Raw genomic sequence first — 17,179 nt, forward strand, 5'->3', positions numbered from 1 at the left:
CAGTAACTATTGGATAGCTATTATATAATCATCGCATATCAAATTTTGTGCGAGGGGTGTCAAAATAAGGGTCCTCCAGAGGTTACGTTTGATCGGTGAATCAATAAGTCTAACATGCCTTACTTTACATGTCTGTGTGTGTGTGTGTGTATATATATATATATATATATATATATAAAGAGAGAGAGATTTATGGAAAGTGGCAAAAACATAATTTTTTCATCATCAGTCATTTCACACAAACGTTTTTATCCGATCCTGATATTAGTTTGAGAGTACAGATTGGATATTTTTCTACCACAACAAGAGTATTATAAAGTTTACCAAAGACTAAATATTCTGAACCACAAAGATCAAAACATATTTTTGCATAGTCAAAGAGAAGATCTTAATACTCTCCCCCTCTTAAAAGAAAGTGTCCTTATGTACTTAAAATAAATGCAGTTTAGTTCTTCAGCAGTACTTTGACTCTCCAAAGTACACAGGAGCATTTCCAATCAGAAGGATTGGCACCAAATTCACTTTAATCAAACTAGAGTCCCACCAGATTCTGATCGTAGCGTTTACACTTGCAGTAAAGGCTCTGAACTGCTTTTGAGACATATCAGGATGAATCGAACCCTGACCTGACCCGGATATCACTACGCAGATGTATGTGCAATCATTAAAAGCAAGTGTTAACATTTGTTACAGTATTTTAGATGTATTTAACGCACTTGATATTCTCAGCATGCAATTATTCTTTATCTTCCTGTTCCTGTTCAGCACATAATTGATGAGAATGCGAGCTTTGAGGTCAGACTCCCAGCAAGGATATTTGATTGTGTGTGTGAAGCATTAATATGAACCAGGGACCGCACATTCTTCAGCTTTTTGTCCTTGTAGTGTTATTTGAAGGTGCTTGTGTGTGTGTTTTGAAGCAATGGCAACATAGAGATGAACTTCAGAGGGAAATGTGAGACACACACAAGCTGCATCCCAGTTTGCTTGCTTCTGTATACTACAGGTATTTTTTAAATTGGTGATGGTCAAATGAATACTTGAGTATGTAGTATGCTAGTACTGCCATATATAATGTAGTAAAATGAACACAATTTATATAAACGTTAACATGTAGTTCAATTTATTATTACTTTTACATATTTTTCAAACTGCTGTTGCAGCTTTGACCTTGGAATTCATAATTATTCACTATTAAAACTCTAAAAACTATTAAAACGAAGATTAAAGCTCCGATTGAAGCTCCGCCTCTTCTGTGATGCAAGAAGATTGTGGGTAGTATTGGCTCAAAAGGCATCCGCAGAAAAAGTATGCCTTCTAGGCACCTTGAGGATATTTTTTGACATGCTTTAGTTTGTGGAACACTAAACAAAATTTTGCATAGCTTGTAGTATGGGTAGTATTCAAATTGGGATGCAGATTTTGACACACCTCCCTGTTTCTATTTCTTATATTTACATATCCAGGTGAAAGAAAGGGATTTAATGGTTCATAGTGCATGAGAAAGGGTTCGTGTGAGGTCATTGGATAGTGTCTCTGTCAATCAAACTTGGGCGGGACCATTGGTTTGCTCCCATCTTCCAGCAGCAGCAGTTAAGTTTTCATCAATTCCATTAGAAAGGCACAGGAATAGTGTGTGTGTGTGTGTGTGTGTGTGTGTGTGTGTGTGTGTGTGTGTGTGTGTGTGTGTGTGTGTGTGAGAGAGAGAGAGAGAGAGAAAAATGCGGTGAATGTTCATGCTGAATGTTTGCGGGTCACACCGTAGCAATATGTTGTACTAAATTGTATTTGTATATAATAATATGAGTGTAGTTTCAATTAATTTTAGCAGAACAGGCACGATTCTGTCACAGAGAGAACTTGAGAGAGAGTGAAAGGATCAGCAGATGTCTGTAACCTGGAGAATGTGTGTGTTTTTGCTCACTCACCATCAATTTATCAGTTTTCTTTCGCATCATTTCACTGAAATCATGTAGTTACTGTTATTTACAAATGTTTTTTTGCCAGTGATGATTTCACAAAACTGCTTTTTACCTACAACTGCATATCTCATGGTATTTAGCTCTACATTACCGAGTTAACTGCTTATAATAAAACTATGAATATGTTTTTAAACCAGACTTGTTTGTGTTTTATTCAAAACACTACTTTGTTGTTTTTTATAAATAATACAATATGAAATATGAAAAGGGGTCCTGGAAATAGCAAACAACTTCACAAGTTAGATGTGAGCCAGGCAAAGTTATGAAAATTAATAAAATGTTAAAAGGTCATTAAAAACTAAGAAATTATTGTAGTCTATAGACATTCGAGCTCTAAAGTGTTTCTGAGACTGGAAATATTTTAATGCATTTTTTAGTTGTTAAGACAATAATAGAGAAGTCATTAAAATATGGAAATGAATTTTTCAGAAAATGTGGGAATCATAGAAATCCATTTTCTCCATGGAAATAAAAGGCAACACTTTTTAAAATCCTTTTTAAATGCACATTTTTCATACTTTTTTACGCTCACAATTCTGAATTTTTTTTACCATGTTAAATACATTTTATACTTTTATGAAATCTATTCTCTTTTTAACATTTAAATCCACCTAAAGTATACTTTAATCAGCGTAACAGTTTGTCTTAATGACATTAAAGCACATGTCATGCATTAAGGTCAGAAAACAAAACAAAAATCTTGCTGTTTTAGTTTAGGGTCTTTAGAGGGCGCCATAAACCACACAAATCATTCCTGCGTATGCAATGTGGCACAAGACATCATTTGTTTATTATCTGTGATAGCGCCTTTTGTGTCATTTCCTGATGTCTCACGGAGTGTTAAACGACACAACGCCTTCGAGCTAATATAGCGCACAGAATTGTATGTATCTGATAACATATTACAACCCGAATTCCGGAAAAGTTGGGACGTTTTTTAAATTGTAATAAAATGAAAACTAAAAGACTTTCAAATCACATGAGCCAATATTTTATTCACAATAGAACATAGATAACATAGCAAATATTTAAACTGAGAAAGGTTACAATTTTATGCACAAAATGAGCTCATTTCAATTTTGATTTCTGCTACAGGTCTCAAATTGGTTGGGACGGGGCATGTTTACCATGGTGTAGCATCTCCTTTTCTTTTCAAAACAGTTTGAAGACGTCTGGGCATTGAGGCTATGAGTTGCTGGAGTTTTGCTGTTGGAATTTGGTCCCATTCTTGCCTTATATAGATTTCCAGCTGCTGAAGAGTTCGTGGTCGTCTTTGACGTATTTTTCGTTTAATGATGCGCCAAATGTTCTCTATAGGTGAAAGATCTGGACTGCAGGCAGGCCAGGTTAGCACCCGGACTCTTCTACGACGAAGCCACGCTGTTGTTATAGCTGCAGTATGTGGTTTTGCATTGTCCTGCTGAAATAAACAAGGCCTTCCCTGAAATAGACGTTGTTTGGAGGGAAGCATATGTTGCTCTAAAACCTTTATATACCTTTCAGCATTCACAGAGCCTTCCAAAACATGCAAGCTGCCCATACCGTATGCACTTATGCACCCCCATACCATCAGAGATGCTGGCTTTTGAACTGAACGCTGATAACATGCTGGAAGGTCTCCCTCCTCTTTAGCCCGGAGGACACGGCGTCCGTGATTTCCAACAAGAATGTCAAATTTGGACTCGTCTGACCATAAAACACTATTCCACTTTGAAATAGTCCATTTTAAATGAGCCTTGGCCCACAGGACACGACGGCGCTTCTGGACCATGTTCACATATGGCTTCCTTTTTGCATGATAGAGCTTTAGTTGGCATCTGCTGATGGCACGGCGGATTGTGTTTACCGACAGTGGTTTCTGAAAGTATTCCTGGGCCCATTTAGTAATGTCATTGACACAATCATGCCGATGAGTGATGCAGTGTCGTCTGAGAGCCCGAAGACCACGGGCATCCAATAAAGGTCTCCGGCCTTGTCCCTTACGCACAGAGATTTCTCCAGTTTCTCTGAATCTTTTGATGATGTTATGCACTGTAGATGATGAGATTTGCAAAGCCTTTGCAATTTGACGTTGAGGAACATTGTTTTTAAAGTTTTCCACAATTTATTTACGCAGTCTTTCACAGATTGGAGAGCCTCTGCCCATCTTTACTTCTGAGAGACTCTGCTTCTCTAAGACAAAGCTTTTATAGCTAATCATGTTACAGACCTGATATCAATTAACTTAATTAATCACTAGATGTTCTCCCAGCTGAATCTTTTCAAAACTGCTTGCTTTTTTAGCCATTTGTTGCCCCCGTGCCAACTTTTTTGAGACCTGTAGCAGGCATTACATTTTAAATGAGCTAATTAAGTGGATAAAAGTGTAAAATTTCTCAGTTTAAACATTTGCTACGTTATCTATGTTCTATTGTGAATAAAATATTGGCTCATGTGATTTGAAATTCCTTTAGTTTTCATTTTATTAAAATTTAAAAAACGTCCCAACTTTTCCGGAATTCGGGTTGTATTACACAACCAGCATCACGATTCAATGTCTCCATGAGTTCTGAATATCTTAGTTCTCAGTAGGAGTTCTTAGTAGCCTCTAAGTATCTTCAGCACCTTACTATGATGTGAGAAATGGAAAAGAACATGGTAAAGATGTGTGTGTTTGTTCCAACAGGATATGGAAGGATTATTGAGTGAGTCAGTGTATAATCCTGATAGTGTGTGTGTAAGCCTGTTTTGATTCACATGAGTACATTATGCTTCTGTTATTATGCACATGTGAAGCTTATTAGCATTGTCTGACACTTTACAACCAAGGAAAAATAGGCATACACACACTTCCTTCAGCTGAGAGACACTACCAAAACTACTGGTAAGACATTTTCCTGTAATCAATAATAATCTATGGATAAACCAATTTACAGTTACAATTAGTTGCATTCAAAATACTAGACTCAGCGAATTATATTATAAATAAGATTATGTACACAATGATTGTTTTGTCATTTCAATTAGTTTATTATGTAAACATTTTTACTACAATAATTAAGCATTGTAATATTATATTATTACACAGTAAAATATTACATTATTTTATATATGACTACATTATATAAATTGAAATTATGTATTAACTTTTTATGCCATTTAAATTAGTTTAGTGATTACGTTTTTTATTACAAGGAAATAATATAAGTAGTATTATAGATTTATGTTACATTTAAAAAGGTCAAGACCGAGGTGGGATAGCTGTATTCATTTACTCTGTTTGAACAGTACTAACACCTTTTTATGTTAAAGGTTTAACTTATTTCTATATATATATATATATATATATATATATATATATATATATATATATATATATATATATATATATATATATATATATATATATATATATATGTCAGGTTAATTATTATATAATTGTTAAAAGTAAATAACGTATCTAAAAATGTAACTAAAATTAAAATGGGAAACGAAAAAGCTATAAAAAAGCTAAATAAAAACGATAATATTATAGAAATTATACTAAAACAGGCCGACTGATTCAAAAGGGTACCATAGATATTAAATGTGCATCTACAGAGATACAAACAACAGAAATACATATACATGGGTATACATGAACTACAGAACTACTCCGATATGGTTTTACAGATCACAGTATTAACTTATCTAAATTGTTTGTGCATGTCAGCAGAATGTGTAGTCTGGATGAGGTGCCATTTAAAGTTGCTCTGGACTCTGTGGAGATACAAATGGGTCAGAAACAGCCGGCCACAGTTCCTGAACTTACGATCCCTGACTGTGCTCAAATACTGCGTGATACAAAGGTCAGAATGTAAAATATATATACTGTATATATATAGGTGGACATAGATTAATGTGGGCATAGATGTAATCTTGGAATTAATCTAGATTAATCTAGAATAAAATGGCTAATTCTGCCAAAGGCATTCAGAATATGTGTGCTACCCAAATAAAATAATGACTAAAAGTAAGTCGTTTAGAACGGGTTTCTAAAGCCAGGTGGTGCATTAGACCAGGGGCTCATCTCCTGTTTCCAAAATGCATCACAAAGTGCTTGAGAAAGCTGTATACTAATTCCATATTGCACAAGGTGCAAACAACCTTACGCCTGTTTCACACATAATCTGTCTGCAGTGCGTATGCATTGTATATTATTTTACGCAGTCATGTTAACGGATTCCAGCGTTCAAGTGGTTTCGGTCTGTCAGTGCATTCCAGTAGCGTTGCGTCTGCAGCAGTGCAGCGATCGTTTATGTACCGAGTGGCGGACTGCAAACGCGTCCTGTGTGAAAGCACAATGAGTATGAGTCCTTGCTGCTTCTGCACCACATACGAAACGCACACGGACTGCATACGCACTGCAGACGGAGTATGTGTGAAACAGGCGTGCGTCTTGTCGAGGTTTACATTGGGAAGCTTCTTAAAAAAAAAAAAAAAATTCCCTGAAGCAAACCCGGCGGCTTCAGCTGCATCCATGTTGGCACGTCACGTTTGATGTGGTAATTTCACAAGTTTAAAGACTCATTCTCGCCCCCTACAGTGCAATTCGGTTAGGCATACACCCGCGCTAAAATATCAAGGTGAAAGTCATCATAGCTCGCCTAGTATAGACCCAGCTCCAAACCCAACTTTGAGAATAGATTAACGGGCGATATTTGTTTTATCGCCCGGTAAATCGCCCGGTAAGAGTCTCCCATTAACGCAGCACGTTAATGCCGATAACAGTCCACCATTAACATATATATATATATATATATGTATAGTTTGCTTATATTCATCATATACATTTGAAATTGTATGTTAAATGAATCTTTATGTATAAGAATTGTTCATATGTTGTCCTGTTTGACAGTATTCATTCACTCTGGAGAAAAAGATCCTGGCAGCATGGGAAGAACAGCAGCGGAAGAACAGGAAAGCCAAAAAAACACCCCAGAGTGTGTGTCCCACCTGCCCGCCATATTGGCTGATGTTCAGCAGCCCGCAGCAGAACCGCAGGGTGTGCCTCAGAAGTGCAGAATTATGGGAACTGGGCCCTCGCCCTCGCAGCTTAAGCCTCAGCGCTGCTGACTCGCGTAAGCTCCGCCCACTTCGGGCAGTCCAGTTCCTCATTGCCGACGAGGAATTCGAGGGCGGCTACGGTGAAGACAACGAGAGCTCGTCTGAGGATGATACTGTTCGAAGCAAAGGAAGACCGAAGAGTTCCGGCCCACAGTGCTCGTGGATTTCCACCTGTCACACCCAGCGAGACTCCACCCCTCACCCCGCCCCTTCTAGCATGCCCCACAAGGCCCGGCCAAGCTCCGCCTCCTCTGTAAAGGACATACGTAGGCCCATCCCCCCTGGCCTCAACCAGACACCACAAGGCAGCCCTCACAGCTCCAGAGCCCCCCGCAGGAAACCCACTGTAACGAGAACCAGCGGGCGACGAAACTCACACTCCCTCCTACAGCAGAGACCCTCGTCCGCAGGACCACTGCCCTCCGCCAGGCCTCAGAAAACATCTTCACATGTAACACACACACTGTAAAGCCTTAGATCTTCTTCATAGGTCTTAATGGGATAGTTCACCCAAAAATGACTCAATCTCATGTCGTTCCAAACTCATAAGATCTTTGTTCATCTTCAGAAAAAAATAAGATATTTTTGATGAATTCCGAAAGCTCTCTGAGCCTCCATAGACAGCAAGGATCCTTACACAATCAAGATCCAGAAAGGTAATGAGGACATCGTTAAAATTGTCCATGTGACATCAGTGGTTAAACCGTAATTTTATGAAGCTACGAGAATTCATCAGAAATATCTTAATTTGTGTTCTGAAGATGAACAAAAGTTTTACAGGTTTGAAAAGGCATGACGGTGAGTAATTAATAACAGAATATTCATTTTTGGGTGAAATATCCCTTTAATTTAAGTTTATTGATGAGCTGATTTTGTGTTTTAGGGTGTGCGTCCACGGACGTCCGCAGGGCTACAGGATGCTGCAGCAGATCTGCTGTGTGCTTTGAGTCAGGAGGAAAGAGATCTTCTTGAAGCTGTTACACAACACGGATACACACTGCACACTGCCATACTAGCACTGCAGAGGACAGGGCCCAAGAATCCTGATCAGGTAACACTCACTACATGCAAACGTGCACACACACACATACACACATACATACATACATACATACATACATATATATATATATATATATATATATATATATATATATATATATATATATATATATATATACACATTCTGTTTCTCATTCTTTCTCGATCTCCAGATTTTGAGTTACCTGATGTCATGTGACCGTCTCTGTCGACTGGGTTTTGAGAAGACTCAGGTGGAAGAAGCTTTGGAGATGTTCCAGAACTGTGAGACCAAGGTGAGACTCTTCAAATCTGCTTTAAAAGCTCCAAACACTCAACCAGTCAGCATTCAGCGCACCAAACACCTCGCAAATCAGCATTTAGAACTCCAAAAACTTAACTAATCGGCATCCAGCGAACAACCAGAAACCAGTGGCCTTCAGTGGACAAACATACCTTAAATCAGCCTTTAGCATCCACCGATCGGCATGCAGTCACCCCTCAAATCATCAATAAATCAGCATCCAGTGCAAAAAACACTTCTTAAATGAGTGACCAACTGGCATTCAGTGGACAAACTGTTCCTCAGATTATTAGTGCCAATAGCCTTGTGGGCAGCACTGACATCACCATTGTGCTTCGGCCGTCCCAAGTTCGAGTCCCAGCTCATGGAACTTTGCCAATTACATTGTTTCTTCATCATTTCAGACCATACTGTCCTATCCTAATAAAAGACAAATATGCCAAAAATAGATCTAAAAAAAATCCTCAAATCAGCATTTAGCATGCCAAACATTTAACCAATCGGCATCCAGTGCAAAGAATCCCTAAAATCAGCAACCAATCTGCATCCAGTGTAAAAACAATACCTATCAAATCAATAACCAATTGATATTCAGTGAACAAAACATCAATCAAATCAGTCTTTAGCATGCCAAACACTCAACCAATCGCCATCCAGCGAACAAATCACCAAACACTCAACTAGTTGGGATCAAGTGCACAAAACATCCCTCAAATCAGCATTTACCAAAAAACATCACTCACAAAACACACCTCCCTGCTCAAAACACACATCCAATTAGCATTCAGCACTAAAAACACACATCCAATCAATATTTAGTGCATCAATTATGACTGATCTGATGTACTGTAAATGTATTTCCGTTTTTGTATTTGTGTTTTCTTTTTTGTTTCTCTCAGGCTTCAGAGTTCCTGTTTCTGCTAGCTCAGTTCTGTGAGATGGGTTTCCAGCAGAGCACCATCAAAGAAGTTCTACTGGTGCATGAGAACCATAAAGAGAGAGCCCTGGAGGAGCTTATGACCCGCAGTGGCTGAGAACACACAATAATCCACTGCTATATGATCATATGAATCAGTCTTCATCTCTATTAATGCATTAATGAATCTTTATCTACAGCTCCATAAATGTATAAATACTAACAAATCCTTCAGAATGAATGTATTCTTCAGAAAAGGTCCCATGATTAGATGCAGCAGATCTGTCTTTTCATGACAAAGATTAATCACCTATTGATGACAGAACTGTAGATCAGTTTAACATGACGAAGAATTATAATCTAGTTAACAAATTTTTTTTTAGCATATTTTGAAAAGAGCTAGGGACAGTATGAATGAATTTAATTAAACAATGTTGTGACATTTATTATGTATCAGTTATTTAGTTTCAGGACTATTTCCTGATGTTTGGAATATAATAAGAAGTGCAGATTTGCATAACCTTTGTCAAACAGTATCACCAATTTTTAAACTCTTTAAAAATGTAGTTACACTCCATCAGTATTCAAGTTTTACTGGCATGTAGCATCAAAAGTCATGTAACAGAACAAAAAACAATAATAAACCTCTGATCTCTGATTGCTTGCTATTGTTTTTTATTTATTTTATTTTCTGTTTCTGTCAGTCTGTTCTGCCAAATACTGCTGTCTTATTATTATTATTCTCTCCATGTATGTATATATGTATTTACAAACCAACACAATTTTATATATATTAAAATTATTTTCTTAAACCAAAAAGAAACATAGACCTAACGTCACTGGCGAAAAGTTACAAACCTTTCTTAAAAAAAAAAACATTTAAAAGAAATCTATAGATTAAAAGAGACTTGACAAATTTAAATAAAAATATAAAATAAATTAAAAAAAAATGATCACCGGTATTCTGCTGATTAATGGTTACCAACGTCATGACTCCATTCCAGTCATACGCACAGCCAGTTAAACTAGTCAGTCAGCTGGCTTAAATTGTCAGCCAATCAGTGCGCTTGAACAGTATCCATGATGTCCGTCAGCCTATCAGCGAACAGGAAGTAGTTGCCTAGCTTGATCTCGACCAATCAGAGACCAGAGGCGTGTCGGTGCAGCGTTTGAATTTTTAGCCAGACTTTTCAAGCCAGTCGTTGTCGGATACATCGATTCGTGAAATAAAGCATACGCTAAAGTTCAGAAGTGTTAAAAAAGCACTTAAATCTCATCGGAGATCCGCGGCGGAAGGGCAGGATGAGGAAGAGGTAAGAAAAAGAGACACTATATGATGTGTATAGTCTGTGTAAATTTGCAAATGTGTTGTTAGCTTCATGAGGTGAAAATAGTGTTTAAGTTGGCCAATGGTCGATGATTTCGTAATTTGTTTTAAAAAATTCTTAGTTAATTTACGTGCTAATGCTTAAGTACTGGTAACGTATTATAAACAGCCATTTTCAACAAACCTTTTTCCAGTTTCTTTAATTATAATCAACAATTCGGCTATTACTGGAACATAATGATTTTATTTATTCAATTATACAGTAACAAATCAGTAATGCTGCTCATTTATTTGTAAAAATTATTATTTTGCTGATATATTTGTGATGGATACTTAAGTATAATTGTCAATGCTGTTGATTTGGGTATTAATTCATAAGAAAAGTATTGAACAAACACTCATTTTACTGTTTAATTTGCAACACAGTCTGACAACAGAGCCAGAGCATGTATTCATTAAATATGAATGTGTGTCATTGCAGTGAAATCCACGCTGCAGAGTCTGTAGCATGTTTGGGCAAGGCCCTCGGAGAGCTGAAGGACATCTGGGAGGAGATCGGGATCCCAGAAGACCAGAGGCTTCAGCGAACGGACGCCGTCCACATGCACATCAAAGTCAGTTCAGGTCATCCGTGTTTCTCACTAATAGGAGGACGGAGACACAGATTCACTGTGAAATCTCTGTGATTGCAGAATCTGCTGGATATGATGATCGCAGAGGAGGAAGGGCTGAAGAAGCGCTTGCTGAGCAGTATTGAAGCATGCAGAAAAGAGGTGACCAGCCTGTGTAGTGAGCTTCAGGTGCAGGAGTGTCAGGTGAGTCACTCTGATACAAGATTGTTTGGAGAACAGCTTGATACAACCTGTGCTCTCTTGCTTCTGGATATTTAGTCAAGCCGGCCAATCAGATTGGAGATTTTGTGTGTTTGGCAGGAGGAGGATGGTCTTACGATGCTGCAGCTGGAGAAGGATCTACGTACGCAGGTCAAGATGATGCTGAAAGAGAAAAGTGCTCGTCAGAGCGAGCTGAAATCTCTGATTCAGCAGGATCAAGATCTGTGTGACATCTTGTGTGATGAGCTGTTCCCCATCCATCCTGAATGTGTGCCGTCACAGCAGCAGCTGCAGAACTACAGACAACACAACAACACCCGCAACCAGGAGAGGGTAAAACACACTAACACACTTTCAGAGCTGTCCGCTTTTTTGTTTTAGTATGTGAAATGGTATTGACATGTTAAGATGACTAAATCGAAATGCATGCGGTTTTCCAATAATTCAATAATCAAGGTATATTAAAACCCCTGTGTGTGTATGTGTGTGTATATATATATATATATTTATATATATATATATATTTCACACACACATTACCAGTCTAAAGATTGGAATTATTTTTTGTTTTTGAAAAAAAGTCTCTTATGCTGCACTTATATGATCAAAATTACAGAAACTTTTTCTGTTGTTATTGTCATTACTCCAGTCTTCAGTGTCACATGATCCTTCAGATATCATTGTGATATTGCTGCTCAAGAAATATTTATGTTCCCAATGTTGAAAACCGTTCTGCTTAATATTTTTGTTACTAGACAGATCGTGTGACACTGAAGACTGGAGTAATGATGCTGAAAATTCAGCTTTGCATCACAGTTCTTTTAAATTTTAATAATTTTTTACAATAATACTGTCTTTACCGTAGATTTGATCAAATAAATGCAGCCTTTCTGAGTTCAGATTTTTGACATCGGGTATATCCTGGATTCTTAAGTGAATAGTAAGGTAGTTTGAAAGTTTCTATCAGTTTGGTTACAGGAAGTGTGCTTGTGTGTTTACAGGAGCGCCGTCATGCCGAGTTTGTGGGAATGAAGCGTCAGATCACAGTGTTGATGGAGGATCTGGAGCAGCACCCTGACACCTCTTTTGAGAAAGACGCTGTGTGTGAAGATGAAGACGCTTTCTGCCTTTCTATGGAAAACCTCAGTGCACTCAAAGTGTTACTGCACCAGGTACACACACTTCAGTTCTTTTTAGCTGTTCCTTTTTATTTTGGGGTGTAACCAAAATAAATGAGAACGCATTGCGTTAAAATGAGAATGCAATGGTTTTAAAAATTGATAAGAAGAAATGTTGCTTTAGCAGCAACTCCGTATAAAAGACTGATTTCTTAAAGAGAGTGTGACACTGAGGAGTAATGATGCTGAAATCTCAGCTTTGCATCATGGTATCATTACACCAACAATCATTTCTGAAGTCCGTGTTTTGTTTTCAGTAGGTGAAATGTCATTAGTTAATGGTGTGTGTGTGTGTGTGTGTTGTATTTCAGCTGGAGAGCCGTAAAGCTGAAAGTGAAGCGCTGTGTGTGTCCATCCGTGGTCGTATTGAGCAGCTGTGGGAGATGTTGCAGGTTCCTGAGGAAGAAAGAGAGAGTCTGATGCAAAACACCCTCACTAGCTCAAAGCGCAGACTGAACGCAGTAAGTACTCACTTGTCACTAAAGTAGGTCACATTGTTTCCTCTTTCGCTTCTGCTGGAATTCTAAACCATCCCTCACGCTGTCTTCCTCACTGTCACAGCTGCAGGCAGAGCTGCAGCGACTCGAGGAACTGAAAAAGAAAAACATCCAGCGTGTTATTCACGCAATCCGATCAGAGATCGTCAAGTTTTGGGAGAAATGTTACTTCAGCCCGGAGCAGAGACAAGCCTTCACTCCCTATCACAGTGGTATGCCAACAGATAGTTTCTAGGCAAATCCCAATTTGTATACTTTAGAGTACAAAAATTAACTACCGTGCTAGTTGTGGGAAAGTACTTTAAAATGTCATTTTTGAGGGTATTTTTAAAAGAACCGTTCAACCCAAAAATGAATATTTGCTAAAAATGTACTCCACCCAACACCACCCCCACCAGATCAGCCAAGATGTAAATGAGTTTGTTTCTTCATCGGAACATATTTACAGATATTTAACATCATTTGTTCATCAATGGATCCTCTGTAGTGAATGGGTGCCGTCAGGATAAGAGATGATAAAAACAAAACAATAATTTTTGATGGAGTCTTGAAGGATTTGTTTGGACTCATTTTGACGGCACCCATTCTCTGCAGAGGATCCATTGGTGAGCAGGTGATGTAATACTGACCTAATCTCAATCTGGCATGTTGATTTAAATATTTTATGGTAATTGTGATTGAGCAATAGTTTTTAAAAGTGCACAGAGATTGACTGATTTTGTTATTTTGTGCGGTTAGATGATCTGGATGAGGAGGTGTTGCGTGAACATGAGCTGGAGTTGGAGCGCCTGAAGCAGGACTATGATGAGCACAGCGAGCTGTACGACGCTGTCTCCACCTGGAGCAGCAACTGGGCTCTCTATCAGGAACTGGAGGTGATAAATCAGAGGAGACCGGCTGAAAAGGTTCAGAAGAAACATTAAAGCATTTGCAAAATTGAGACTAATTATGCTTGGCCTTCTTTCTCCAGAAAAAAGCCACGGACCCCTCTCGCTTTAACAACAGAGGAGGAAACCTGCTGAAGGAGGAGAAACAGAGAGTCGACCTGCAGAAGAGTTTGCCAAAGGTTTGCACCGCTCTTTAGGGAAACTGACGTTTGATTTCCTGGAATGGCTTGTATGCTGATTTGTTTGTATTTTGTGTGATTGGCCAGCTGGAGAAGAGTCTGAAGGCTCAGATTGACCAATGGGAAGCAGCGCACTGTAAAGAGTTTCGTGTGAACGGACAGCCGTTCCTGCAATTTGTCGAAGACCAGTGGAATCAACACCGCATGGAGAAAGAGAGAGAAAAAGAGGAACGGGTACGAAGACTTTCTTCTTGAAATGACTACTTCTGACTAATTAATTTTATTTTGAATATTAGTTTCTGATATGAGGTTTGTACTTTGCAGCAAATGAAGAAAATGAAGCAGACAGAGGAAGATCTACTGTACGGCACCATCATCAGAACCCCAACCAAGAGGAGACTCGCCGGAACCCCGACACCCGGCAAAACACGCAAGGTGCTGACTGCATACGTGTGCTAACTATCAGCCAATGAGATTTAATCAATATTAACATCAGGGAAGCAAAAACCAGATATCTCAGATAAAATAAATATCAAATATTACTGTATCATTTTATGATGATAGTACATCTACACAAACATTGCTTAAGTAAATTAAATATAATAAAATCGTTCTAAATAATTAGTTTATATATTTAAATTTTTCTTTTTTATCTATATAATGCACATTGTGTAATGTCTTTTTTTATATTTAGTATTGTGTATGCGTCCATATATTTTAGTTTACAAAATGTGCATTATATTATGTATGCATGCACGTTTTTCAAATGATTGATTTAATGCAATAATATAATCTCATACATGCATTATAAATGTAAAGATCCATTTTAATATAAGGGCTAATAGAAAATTGCAAATGTAATTTATAACTAATAAAAATCTTTTTTTTTTTTTTATTAAAATACATTTTTCTTAATATTAAGTACATATTAATGACTATTAAATGAAGAAAATTGTCTTGTCAGTAGATTTAAAACAAAACGGGAAACTAAAACTATTGATCAATCTCTCAATCAGATGTGCTGGTATATTATAAAAAAATATATTATGTATTCTTCTTTTTAAGCTGATCTCCACCTCTAGCATGTGTAGCTCCACCCCCAACACAACGCTCCGTTCCATATGCCCCTCCCCTTCTTTAAGACCGCCCCTTTCCTCCAGCAAGGTGAGTTATGCTTGAAGCACTACATGGTTACATAAATTTGTAGTATAATCAATAAAATTATGAGCTGTGTTCCTCTGCTAGCTGGGTGCGCGGACACCTGCCCGTGGCCGAACCCCTCGTGGGCTGGAGAGGAATAAGGAGAACATCTCCCATCTGAGCGGAGCTTTGCGCACAATAGCCGCCAGCCCTCAAAGAAACTACTCCATCACATCTGTGGCCTCCTCCTACTCTGAATTTGCGGTAAGTTCATTAATCTGCAGTTAGCCGTCTAGACACACAGGCAGCAGATGAAATCAAGTGACCTCCGTCTGCTTACTCTGCCTTCTGTTATAGAAGGACTCTGAATCCACTGCAGCGTCCAGGTCTGTATATATCTAAAGACACTGACTGCCCATCACACTATTAACACACACTCTTCTCATCTAACCCGACTAACGGAGGAGGGTCTGTGTGTGTGCGTGCACTTTCAGCTTCTAACAGTGCAATGAGAACAAAAGAACACCACGACTTAAATACAATCTGCTGTTTTTAATGACTCTATGAAATCAAAATTGGAGAAAAGTTGTGAAATAGCGACATGACAGTTGTTAGATGAAATTAGTCTTTTCTGTCAGTATTGATTTGCTGGGCAGGATGTTGAATTATTTTGCCTGTCACTGATGTTTCTTCAGCTAATTAAAGAGAAAACATCGAACCTATAGTTTTAAAAGGACTGTTCACCCAAATTAAAATTGTCATTTACTCGCTCCCTTAAGTTGTTCCAAATCTGTTTACTTTTTTTTTTTTTTCCTTTCTTTGTATTGAACACACACAAAATATATTATAAAGATGTTGGTTATTAAACAGTTGTTTGTAGCCATTGACTTCATTATTTCATTTGCTGTACTATGGAAGTCAATGGCTGCCAGCAACTGTTTAATAATTACCAACATCCTTCAAAATGTCTTTTTGTTTTTAACAGAAGAAAGAAACTCTAACAGGTTTGGAACAACTTGAGGGAGAGTAAACGATGACAGAATTTTAATTTTTGGGTGAACTATCCCTTTAAGACCGCTAAAAGAAGCATAAACATGAAGGGTTGTGGAGTGTCTAATGGAAATATAACTTCATACTCATATAATTGTGTTTTTGCCTACAGCGGGAGCTCTCAAACGGAAAATCCAACGTCAAGGCTGGAGTTCTGAACTCTACCGTCACACACTGATCTCCGTAGATCAAAGATGGACTGATGGACATCAATGAAGACAAAAAAAGAAGCTTTTATTGCAATACTGAATGTAAATCACTCTGATTTTGTTGAGGAATTGTAAATATTTTACCTCTGCTTTTTACTATATTTCTCATGACTTTTTTTTCCCTTTTATTTAATTTTCCTTTTATGAGTTTTCTCTGTCTTTGAGCTTGGCTTCACCTGCAAGTTTTTCTGAAAACTCATTAACACTGATCTTAGGCCTCTGAGATGGATTTTATATTTTATACTCTAAAATCACAATGGCATGTAGATGCCTTTCAGACTTTATCTTCTGTAATGATTGCACAGCACACTAAGTTTACATGACGTCACTCCTCTTGGGAAAAACTGCTGCTACTGTGGTGGTTGGCATCCTGTAAATAAATTTGTTTTCATGGGGACATTTTGTACTTTGTAAGTGATTTATTTATTAGGATGGATGAGAATAAATACTGGATGTATGCTGCATTTATTTAGATTAATAAATGTTATTATTCAAAATGTATAACAATAAACATAGGTTGAGCTGATGATATATAGCAAAAAATAAATATGGTAGGTTTATCTCCTTGGACC

At 37.8% G+C, this 17,179-nt stretch overlaps 2 protein-coding genes across 4 annotated transcripts; both read left to right on the plus strand.

Annotated features, from left to right (window-relative positions):
* Positions 1-4,630: 4,630 nt before the first annotated feature.
* LOC132124932 (ubiquitin-associated protein 1-like) lies at positions 4,631-9,547 on the plus strand. Of its 2 annotated transcripts, none has more exons than XM_059536097.1 (6): positions 4,631-4,845; positions 5,677-5,809; positions 6,859-7,518; positions 7,951-8,118; positions 8,282-8,383; positions 9,291-9,547. In XM_059536097.1, the coding sequence occupies exons 2-6, from the start codon at positions 5,678-5,680 to the stop codon at positions 9,423-9,425; spliced, it is 1,197 nt and encodes a 398-aa protein (XP_059392080.1). In that variant the 5' UTR covers positions 4,631-4,845; position 5,677; the 3' UTR covers positions 9,426-9,547. The 2 variants fall into 2 exon arrangements, with proteins under 2 accessions (XP_059392080.1, XP_059392079.1); XM_059536096.1 differs by having other exon boundaries at positions 4,633-4,845; positions 5,674-5,809.
* Positions 9,548-10,594: 1,047 nt separating this feature from the next.
* Positions 10,595-17,004, plus strand: LOC132125059 (protein regulator of cytokinesis 1-like). 2 transcript variants are annotated; one of them, XM_059536268.1, is made up of 15 exons: positions 10,595-10,620; positions 11,116-11,248; positions 11,327-11,449; positions 11,567-11,800; positions 12,469-12,639; positions 12,957-13,106; positions 13,207-13,354; positions 13,881-14,017; positions 14,113-14,208; positions 14,296-14,442; positions 14,533-14,643; positions 15,274-15,372; positions 15,454-15,612; positions 15,706-15,734; positions 16,511-17,004. In XM_059536268.1, the coding sequence occupies exons 1-15, from the start codon at positions 10,610-10,612 to the stop codon at positions 16,554-16,556; spliced, it is 1,794 nt and encodes a 597-aa protein (XP_059392251.1). In that variant the 5' UTR covers positions 10,595-10,609; the 3' UTR covers positions 16,557-17,004. The 2 variants fall into 2 exon arrangements, with proteins under 2 accessions (XP_059392251.1, XP_059392252.1); XM_059536269.1 differs by lacking the exon at positions 15,706-15,734.
* The last annotated feature ends 175 nt before the right edge of the window (positions 17,005-17,179 follow it).

Source organism: Carassius carassius, chromosome 43, assembly GCF_963082965.1.
Source record: "Carassius carassius chromosome 43, fCarCar2.1, whole genome shotgun sequence".
Classification (NCBI taxonomy): domain Eukaryota; kingdom Metazoa; phylum Chordata; class Actinopteri; order Cypriniformes; family Cyprinidae; genus Carassius; species Carassius carassius.